The 10164-nt window shown below is 34.4% G+C and overlaps 2 protein-coding genes across 6 annotated transcripts; both read right to left on the bottom strand.

Moving 5' to 3' along the window:
- LOC121744601 (DNA-directed RNA polymerase subunit beta'-like) lies at positions 1-1616 on the bottom strand. The gene is made up of 2 exons (XM_042138195.1): positions 1608-1616; positions 1-1138 (listed from the first exon to the last, which is right to left on the bottom strand). The coding sequence occupies exons 1-2, from the start codon at positions 1614-1616 to the stop codon at positions 515-517; spliced, it is 633 nt and encodes a 210-aa protein (XP_041994129.1). The 3' UTR covers positions 1-514.
- On the bottom strand, positions 1355-7105 carry LOC121743179 (phosphatidylinositol/phosphatidylcholine transfer protein SFH9-like). 5 transcript variants are annotated; one of them, XR_006038220.1, is made up of 16 exons: positions 6584-7105; positions 6129-6176; positions 5740-6040; positions 4734-4833; positions 4291-4557; positions 4093-4170; positions 3903-4004; positions 3760-3809; positions 3592-3691; positions 3384-3476; positions 3235-3309; positions 2883-2955; positions 2178-2563; positions 1998-2072; positions 1705-1894; positions 1355-1606 (listed from the first exon to the last, which is right to left on the bottom strand). XR_006038220.1 is itself a non-coding variant. In XM_042136406.1 (15 exons), exons 2-15 carry the CDS (start codon positions 6133-6135, stop codon positions 1847-1849), a joined length of 1755 nt encoding a protein of 584 aa, XP_041992340.1. In that variant the 5' UTR covers positions 6136-6173; positions 6584-7105; the 3' UTR covers positions 1355-1846. The 5 variants fall into 5 exon arrangements, 1 of the variants encoding a protein (XP_041992340.1); XR_006038219.1 differs by having other exon boundaries at positions 1355-1638; positions 6129-6173; XR_006038218.1 differs by having other exon boundaries at positions 6129-6173.
- Positions 7106-10164: the final 3059 nt, after the last annotated feature.

Below are 10164 nucleotides of genomic sequence, written 5' to 3'. Positions count from 1 at the left end.
CAAGAAAATCTATTACTACTACATTCGACATTACTTCCCCAAAGAATACAAACTGCCCAACAGCAGCAATCCTACTAAAAAACACAGATGATTCAGCAATGGCAGTGTCTGTGATTGTTAGAGCAATAATCTTCAGGAATACTGCAAGAATGGGTGCATGAAGGAGGCAGTTGAGCTCGTGAATGAGATGATAGGGCTCGGTTATTTTCCCATTGCACCGACTTTTAATGCCTTGATCAGTGGATTCTGCAAGTAGGGAAGAGCTGGGATTGCAGTGAGGATGATGGAGGACTTGAAGACGAGAGGCTGCTTGCTCGATTCGGAGAGCTATGGTGTCGTGGTCGAGTCTTTGTGGGCTAAAGGGGACCTGCAACATATTTTTGTGATGCTTATGCAGATGATGGAAAGAGGCATTGCTCCAAATCATGATACATGGAATTTGTTGATTAGGGAATTCTGAGAATAGATGGTTTGAAAGGCTGATAAAAAGCTCATTTTTGTTTTCAACAATCTTTCATAATACTCTCATTGGTTGCCCACGGATTCCATTATCAAGAAGTGTATCCACAGCCTCTTGTACTAATTTCTCCTGACACATTACTAATTCTCCTGGCTTAGATCTACTTGTTGTTAATAGATCGGTAAGAGTATTGTTCCGATAGATAACTCGTCTATAGAGTTCATTAATATCCGAGCTCATTAATTTACCCCCATCTATCTGAATGATGGGTCTTAACTCAGGAGGAAGAACCGGTAATAGACACAAAACCATCCATTCTGGTTCTATATTTGTTCGAAGAAAATGCTTAGCCAATTCCATGCGTCTAACCAAAAAATCCTTTCTTCTTCCAACCTTTCGATCTTCCCATTCATTCCCCGTGGACCCTTCTTCCCCCAACTCTTTCCATTCTACCAACGAATTTTCTAGAATAATGCGTAAATCTAGATCGGCTAATTGTTCTCGAATAGCACCTGCACCGGTAGAGATTTCTCGATTGCGAAATGTATCGAAGCCCGGGGTAGTAAAAAAAAGCGGGATGCTATATTTCCAAGATTGGATTTCATATTCGAATAAACCTCGTAATCGCAAGAAAGTAGGTTTTTTCGTTATGGGCCTAGCAAAAGAAAAATTAGGATCCTATAAAACATATAAATAGAAATGGTTCATGTTATACCATGAATGCCTAATTTTCTATCTAATTATTTAAATTTGAATATTTTGTCACATAACTGAAATACTCCCACTGAATAAATATGGGGATATGAACATGAAAACTTTAAACGATGAAGTGCAACTTAGCTGCTAAGATCTCCCTTGCAGCTAATAGGTCGGTGTTCAAGTCAACGGCCTAAATGAGTAATTAATATTCTTTATAAAAAAATGAAAACCTTAATAAAGTAAATAAAGATGCCCAGAATCAAATGTAACTCCAATATATTCTTCAAATATTTCCACTATTCTAATTAGTACTACTTAAAACTATGATAAATGAAGAAAGAAGCAGTATGCAATACTAGTATCTCCAGATATTTCAATTGGAATCTCTTCACAGCTCACACCTCACAGCTTACAGCTCCCAGATAAAAAATGGAGCAGGACCAAAAACTGGATTCATTAACACCAGTTAAGCTTAGTACCTAAAGAGAGAAAAGCACGTCTAAAAATGTAAGCGGATGTGCAGAGAGAGCAACACGAAGAGGTACCTCGAGTTTGTTGATCCACCGAGCATATGAATAACAGTTAGTTTGGACAGAAAAAAATCTCAGGGCCTTGGGAAAGGACTGAAGTATTAAGGGATATATACGGGGAAAACTCTTCTTCGGTGTTAGTGAATGAATGTTAGGTTCAGCGAGGTAGAGACTTGCTGCTTCGTATCCAACAGCTTCTACTTCCCTGTCATTGGGATGGAAATATCATCAATATCTCATCTATACCATTTTCTGTAGTTTAAATTAGTTTCGTTAATGAAAAGAGCAACCAGTCTCCATTGACTCACCTTTAGGTTATTCTCCTTCAAATTCTCCAACGACTCGGATAATTCCACTTGTTTTGATGTTGTGGCGAGGAGAGCCTGAGATGAAATCGTGAGTTCTCGTCAATGATCAATCCAAAAGCAGGTGTAGGAAATTTCGGAACAAGTGTTCGAAGATTGGATTGCAAAGAAAACATGTTTTACCTTTCTAGTCTTCTGCAAGTCAAGCTCAATGGATTTGATGCGATTCATCGATTCAAGCAAAATTTCATCTTTTTCTGGTGGAATTTTTGCTGGCCTTTTCGTAAGCTCATTCACCAAATTTTCTAAATGCTGCAACTTCTGGCAACACGGATGGACAAGCCCCTCGGAACTTCCACAGATGTCTTGTTCATCCGGAGAACTTGAATTTGGTAACCGGGTAGTGTGATTGATTTCTTTTAGCATCTCAGCGTTTTGCGTCTTGAAAAATATCCTGAACAGCCCCTCGATCAAAAAGCATACGCATGCTAGAAATCTCATCAGTACATCTGTCACCTTGGTAGAAGAGATCAAGGGAGGCCTTTGTTCTGGGGCCAATGTGGTGAATTCTGGCATGGATTAAATAAGAATGTTGGTCACAAATATTTCATGCATATCATATTAACTATGATAAAAAACTCTTTTCCTTCCAAAATTGATTGACAAGTTAATGTTATAAATTATATTGATACTAGTTATGATCTTCAGTGTTTTTTCCTTTTTTTACCTTTTATCTTTTCATAATTCACTTAAACATGCATGTTGTGTATTCTCTAAAAGTATTTCCTTCTTTTCTGGGTTAATAACTTCAATAAGTTTAGCAAATGAATAAAGAATACTAAGATGTTACTGATAATTGACTGACCAAGAGTGATATGGGCTACTTACTTGTTGGTGGACAATGATTTTCATCTCCAACTCCGACTTTATATGTTTCTGCTCGCAACATTGTTTCTTGAGTCTGCAAAGTCAAAGAAAGAAAGAAGGAAGCATACTTGTTAATGAAAGCAAAATTAGAACTCCAAGCCACGAAACGAACTTGACAAGAATAAAGAGATATTCAGTTGCAATCTACTAAAGGACCAAGTCAGAAAATTTTCACATAATCTTTCAAAATAATGTTCTCTGGAACCCAATGGATGCAAAACATATAGCTAAGTATGTGAACAAGTAGTAATGCATATGTTATTATTACACATCATGAGGGTGACTAAGACGATGCATAGTCAGTAGTTATTACCTTCATATCAATCAGCTTCATCTCAAAAGCATCACTCCCGGTGAAACCAACAGGAGAAAGATCACTACTTAAGCCCTGTTAGAAGAATAACTGCAGTGTTATTTTCACTGAAAAAATGTCGCATAAATAATTTCTCAAAATTATTTTACCTTATCAATTAGCTTAGTTTCAAAATCACCATTGCCTGAAAAGCTAGTCTTTCTTGGATAAACTGACTCGCCGTTCAGTAATGTGTGTACCAGCTGCAAGTAGTTGGATAGCCCTAATTAAGTGTGAAAAATATGACGGGAAAACGACCCAGCAAAAAATTCCAGATATATACTTAAGGTATGAGTTGGTCAATATCACAATTCACACCTTCATCATTTGTGGATTTGTCCAGGGTCCCTTGTCAGATCTAAGACAACCACCTTGATTCCGGCAGGAGCACGAACCTCCAAGAAAATCTGGCAATTGACTGTGTAAATAGAAAGTTAAATACACAATTGTTACTTGATTTGCTTTACCAGAGAGAAAGGTTCTCACCTAGCATCTATCACTTCCAATAGCTTATCTTGATATTTAGTCCCAAGAACCTGTAATAGAGTAAGCTTTGGTATATTAACATTTTTCATGTTATCTCTCAAATTCTATCGAGTTCTAGTTCTAAAGAGATGAGGATCATTTACAGTAATTTTCATTGTGGTCCTTGGATCAAGAAGGCCTTTAGCCCCATTCCACAGAAACTTGAATCCACCACCAGCATTTACTATGTACATATGATGTAATGTCTGAACATAATAAAAAAAATGGATTAGTTCAATTTAAACCCTCAGAGGAAGAGTTGCATCTCTGTTGAAGAAATGGAATCTGAGGCACCTCAGGATAGTTGTTTCCATCTATTCTCTGCATGCGCATCACTAGTTCATGTGCAACCTTCCCAAAACTCATCCAGTTCTGCATTAGATGAACTTACACATTAGATTCAGATCAGTCGATAAATGTTAACAAAATAATTTTAGCATGATAAAATATAATAGAACAACCAAAGACTTAAACATCTAGTTTGGAACAGACCAGGCCCTGTACATCCAGAATTGTCGTTGTTGAATCAATATGACGCTTGGCTGCAATAGAACATGCTGGAAACTTTTCTACAAAAGTTTTTTCAAAACCTTGAACATGATATTTTAAGAACCTATCAACGGTTGTAACACTCATGAGCTTGTTAGGTTCAACTTTGCCAAGTCTTTCAATGTACAAAGGCCGCCCTCCTTTATCAACTCCATGGTAACCATGAGGATAATAGAGCTGAACTTCTTCAAGTTCTTCATAAACAAAATCCTGTTGATAAATGTGAAACAGTACATTGATATGGATGGTGAGATAAATGGTATTTGAAAATTCAACAAAGTATGCAATGTCCCATATCCGATGGGAAATGAAAGTTGGAAGTCTAAAATATGGGTACAAAGAACTTTCCTAGCACCTTGGGTTAACCAGAAAAATGAGAATGATACCTGAAGTACAGAGTCTACTCCATTCTCTTGCCTCCACTTCAACATTTCTTCCCACATATGAAGGGTTTTGTCAAGGTCGAACTTTCTAGCTTTCAAGAATCTGCAACACGTCCATTTCTTCATTAGATAATACTATAAAAAATAAATTATCTTTTGCTTTGAGGGAAACCCAGTTTCTCCAGTAGTACTCAAATATCTCATCTGCTTAGGGGAAAATTTATCAGCTAAACTACCTTAAGCTACATGAGCATCAAAAGTGACAATGCAGATGGTATCACATGGACTAGGAAACGTGACAAAGTTGAATCACTGATACAGCTTGAGGTGTACTATGTCTTATTATAGAATAGAATGCAGACCATACATGCACAAGAATTTTTTTGTATATATAGCAGGTCTTTCTTGGACAAGGGTTTCCATGCACAAAACTTCACCACTTTCCAATGGTAGGGAGGTAAATTATAAAAATTTCATGTTTTCCAAGAGAATCAGCCTCCTCTCAGGCCAATAGTCCTCTGCCAGAGATAATGAATAAGATGGCACTAACTTGAGTCATATGCACACTTCCACTTGTTCTACAATTGAGGTGACTTTTGCCAATTCTCAAATTAAGTAACCAAGCATGTTTTTCCACCAGTCAGCAGCCACCACATGTTTGGCCACTTATCAGTATACATCACAATTCACAATGTGAACAAAATTCCATTATTCCAAGAATAGAATAAAGTTAAGCAAAAGAGTGTAGAAGCCAGATTATAATGGTTAGTTAACTCAAACAAATAGATGAAGACGTGATAATAGTCAAAGCTTTGAAACAATTTGCAAGGGAATTATTATTAGTAATTGAGAAAATACCCATAAAATCAACACACAGAATAGAGAACAAAAAAGTTGGCCTCAAGTCTCTGTTCACCAAAAATAATGGATTTCTTTTTTACTTTTCAAATCATAAGACTACAACACAACTTTCCATCGCAAAGTAGAAAATAAAGGCTGATAACTGTACCTCAACAAAGTATGGTAATCATCTTGCCGCGCTGGAAGCAGGTCTCTTTCAATCAAAACCTGACGAAATCCATTCACTGCCTTCTCTTCCCCCTCATCGAGAAACTCCTCCGTCGAAATTGAGGTGAAATGGCAATGCAACACTTGCCTACTGCGTTTCTTCAGAGAACTCGCGCCTCTTGTAGAACCAGCCATGGCCTTCCTCCTTAGAGATCTCATCCGACGACGTCTCTTGTCAGCCTCAGGGATAATCTCAAGATCTGACCTTCTCCCCCTCTCATCTTCATGAACCATAGCTAGTTCTGAGGTTGAAATAAACAATTTAGTACATGAAAATTAAGGATCAAAGCCGTCACCAGATGACCTGTTTATAGAAATTTTTGAATTCACCTGGCATTCTTCAAGCAGCAATTCAAAATTCAAGCCGAGAATACTCTGCTTCAATCACGAAATTACACCGAGTGAGCTTCGAATTCGAGTAGAAGGCGAAGCAATAAAAAGGAAAAGCTATTGCAATTACAGCTCAAATTCAGAAGAAGAAAAAAAGCATAGTAAATAAAATTTATAGAGGCAGAAAAGCAATTCACCCTCCGAAGCAAAGATTGCGTAAATCTTCACGAATCACAATTAATATTCATTTCCGAAAATCACAAAACTCCGAAGAGCTGAAATCAATATCCGGGAAAGCTTAATCGAACAGAATTTAGCAAACTTTTCAGAGACTTTCATAAAGCAAACCACCATCCCACACATTCATGATTTTATCAATCAAATAAGCAAAACTCCAAATAACATCTCAAAATATCACATCTCGCAGTATCAAAATTCTCCACATCGATCAATACCTTTCTCAAATAGCTGCATTCGATTTCCGACCGCGATCACCGACGATCATTAATCGAAATTCGAAACCAATCACACACACACACACAACTACTGAAATTGAATACGATTGTGTAATTCACGTATAGTAACAGCTGACACCGCCTCAGATCAATCCGTTTGTTCGTTTCTCTTTCTAGAAACACAATTTTGATGACAAATTCAATTGGATTCCTGTTACATACATTTTGCCGATACAAATTTGTATATTATTCACAACAACACTCCTTCTCTAACTGTACCTACAGTTTACATATATAGTTATGAGAGAGGGAGAGAGGGAGAGAGGAGAGAGAGATGGAGCGGGGGGGAGTTTCGTAACGGCGCTAAGTAACGGCGGCGGTGCTTTACGAATTATGGGTGACTTTATGCTTTGAGGGGAATGGGGAGTTGACGGCGCCGTTAATGAGGGACGGGGAAAGTTGAATAGTGTGTTTCATCTTACGTTACAGGAAAATTGGGTTGTCACAAGCACTATAAAAATGATGGCTTACCAATATAGAATATGCAATTGCAAATGATGATATTATACTCAAAAGGAATCATTTTATTATAGTCCACAAATTACTATCTTTTTTTAAATTCGACTATTATCTTATTTTGATAGGCTCAGCACTTTAGTTACGTGTTAAAAATAATTTTAGAGTTGATGGGTGACGGATATTAAGTAGTATTTTTTATATTTAATTATGTACTCTAACATTAATTAGAAGTCCAATTTTTTGTCATGAATATACAAAAAGCCAACTAAAAAGGAAAATCAGAATTTAAATCAAATTTTGCTTTATTCGATATAGTATGTTTTTTTATTTTATTTACCTTCAAATATTTAATCGCATCATAACCAATTCATTACTTAATTTGGGTTAGATATTTCTTAAAAAATATCTACACTTAAATAATGTTAGCATTTTTAAAACTAAAAATGCCCTCTAGTTTACTTATAATAATATTTATATCTATTTATAAGTTTTAAAAAAGGTGTTCTAGTTAATTTGAGAAATATTTATGTTGAAGCCATTAATAATGAATTTAATACTAACTAACGTTTTTTGTGGAATAAATCAGGGAAGAAAAAAAGTCTTATTCCTATTAAAGTTGAAAATTAGTGATGAACCTCTCTGACTCCAGTTTTAAATATACAATAATGAGATTAATGATATGGAGTAATTTTTATTACCGGGGAATCTTTTATCCACGGACTTTGATATTAAAAGTCGAATATAAAATAAAGTTATATACAATAGTTATATCCCATAGTATTTTTTTGGTTTGTGCATTAAAATAATGGGTGACAATTGACAAAGAGTGGCCTAACATTAATATATATCAGAATTCAAATTTATTTAATTGGACCAAGTATTACTGGTCACTGGGACAAAATCTAATTTACAGTAAATACAATCCAGTAAAATACGCCACGTGGAGGAAGCGCTTGTCGTATTGGGCTTGGGCCGACGTTATTTCCGTGATATCAAGTTTTTTAAAAGTTAATAATATTATTTTTTAATTTATTTTTGTGTGTAAGTGAATATTTGATTTATTAATTGTAAAAGAAATATTTTACTCATCATATGGAGACTGGAGACATTTCGTATTTCTCTTTTCTCTATTTTTTTGGTTTTTTTACTTCAAGAAGAAAATAATAAGTTTCTTTAAATGGTTAGCAAGTTTATCTACCTAATGCTTTCCTTGCTCTTTTTTAATTTATTTTTTCGTCAAAAAAGAAAAGGTTTCATTCATTTTCGAGAATATCCTTTTCTAGAAGTTAGTTGAATAAAATTGGTATAAATCGTATTTTCTTCCTTTTATCTTTTAGAGGTAATGCAATTAATTACTAGTATTCCACTAGTACTATTCTAGTATGTAACTTGAGTGTGTTCATGAATATAGACAAATAGTCTTTTACATTCCATAATATCGATTGAATAATACTAGTACATAAATAGGAAATACTTGATATTATTCTCATATTCAGATATTACTTTATATACTTAGATGAATTTATTGGGATTATGAAACATGCCATTACTCAAAACATGCGCCTCGAAACAAGGCGCAAGGAACATTTGATGTGCATTTGTCTTTTTGGCCATAGACAATAAGTCTTGAACTTTTCCTTATTTACAAATGGAAATTTGACTGAAAAATCGTAAATTCTTGTTGCCTAATTTTAAAATTTGGTGTGAACAATTATGAACTTATGATTTGTTAGTAATTCTAAAATAAGTAGTACTATATTTTTTAAAATTATATCTGGTATGACAGCCATCACACGTGAACGTTATCGTTGAAGACTTAAAAGATGTAGTCTATTCATGACGAAAATAACATTGTTCAATTGAAAAACATCAACAATGTAGTTACACGTAAGTAAAAAGGTTTTTTTGTCATCAGATATATCCAAATTGTATAGTTCTTTATCTAACTTTTAAAGTTGCGAAACAAAATAGAATTTGATCAAAATTGAATGAAGATGCGTTAGAGATAACTTGATTCTCTAACTTATTTGTTAAATCTTGAATGATAAAGAGTATTCTTCTGTTTCACCATAAGTGAGACGCTTGTTTCTTACACTCATTGTAGAAAAATGTAAAGTAAGAGAGAAAATAATATACAGAAGAGTTTGTAGATAAAACTCTTATGCACCCTTCACCCACGAAAATTAGTCGCATTTTGATGTCAGCGAAAAATAGTCACATTTCTAATAACAGAAAGTTTATTTCCCATACATCACCCACTTTATTTCTTTCTCTCTTGCTTTATCCACTTTTCTCCATTTTCTCTTATTTTATTAATTTCTCATTAAAACTCGTATCATAAATAAATGAGACTATTTTATGCGAACGGAGAAAGTATCATTTTTTTTCAAAGCGAGTACAAAAATGAAGTGGTTATCGTCAACTGAACGGATATATTCAAAAAGCACGATGAATGATTAGTTTAGTCAAATGTGAACCGGCCCTATTACTAGACAATTCAATAATTTTGCTTATGAGATATGGGCATAATTAATTTATGTCGCAGTGGACGACATAAACATGATTAACGCACATATATAAATAAATAAATCTATTTTATTCGGTCAAGTTGTGAAAAAAGCATAGGAGCATGACTAGGAAAATGTGATCCATGACGAAAGAGCTAGAGGATGACTGGCAATCTGGCATCAACTATACAATTCACGATGACGACCATATATGTATAAATTTTTAAAAACACATACGAGAGCATGACTTGCAAAATTTATAAATTAAAAAATTAATTTTTTTTGTTTCAATTGCATATGTGATATTAATCTAAGATCACGAATTCATTCAAAGAAATTATCCATTTTAAATCTTCATAATTTAAGTACTAAAAATAATCAATTTTAGATTATATTAACACTCGTATATGTTTTACTTTTTGGGCTCATATCTAAAAGTTTGAGTTCTAATCAAACCTAACAATCCCATATAATTTTGGATATATTTCTTTCAGATATAGGAGTATTTCTTTCATGTTACTCCACTATTTTCAATTCTCCCCATATTATTTGAGT

The sequence above is a fragment of the Salvia splendens genome, chromosome 8 (genome assembly GCF_004379255.2).
Source record: "Salvia splendens isolate huo1 chromosome 8, SspV2, whole genome shotgun sequence".
Taxonomy (NCBI): Eukaryota; Viridiplantae; Streptophyta; class Magnoliopsida; order Lamiales; family Lamiaceae; genus Salvia; species Salvia splendens.
Note: the sequence above shows the minus strand (reverse complement) of the source record. Positions and strands in the feature narration are given on the sequence as shown.

Coding starts and splice junctions, on each gene's coding strand:
- LOC121743179 (XM_042136406.1), bottom strand. Junction 3,477..3,591: donor CAAATCCACAAATGATGAAG/GTGTGAATTGTG, acceptor AACTACTTGCAG/CTGGTACACACATTACTGAA. Junction 1,895..1,997: donor TGAAGGAGAATAACCTAAAG/GTGAGTCAATGG, acceptor TCCCAATGACAG/GGAAGTAGAAGCTGTTGGAT.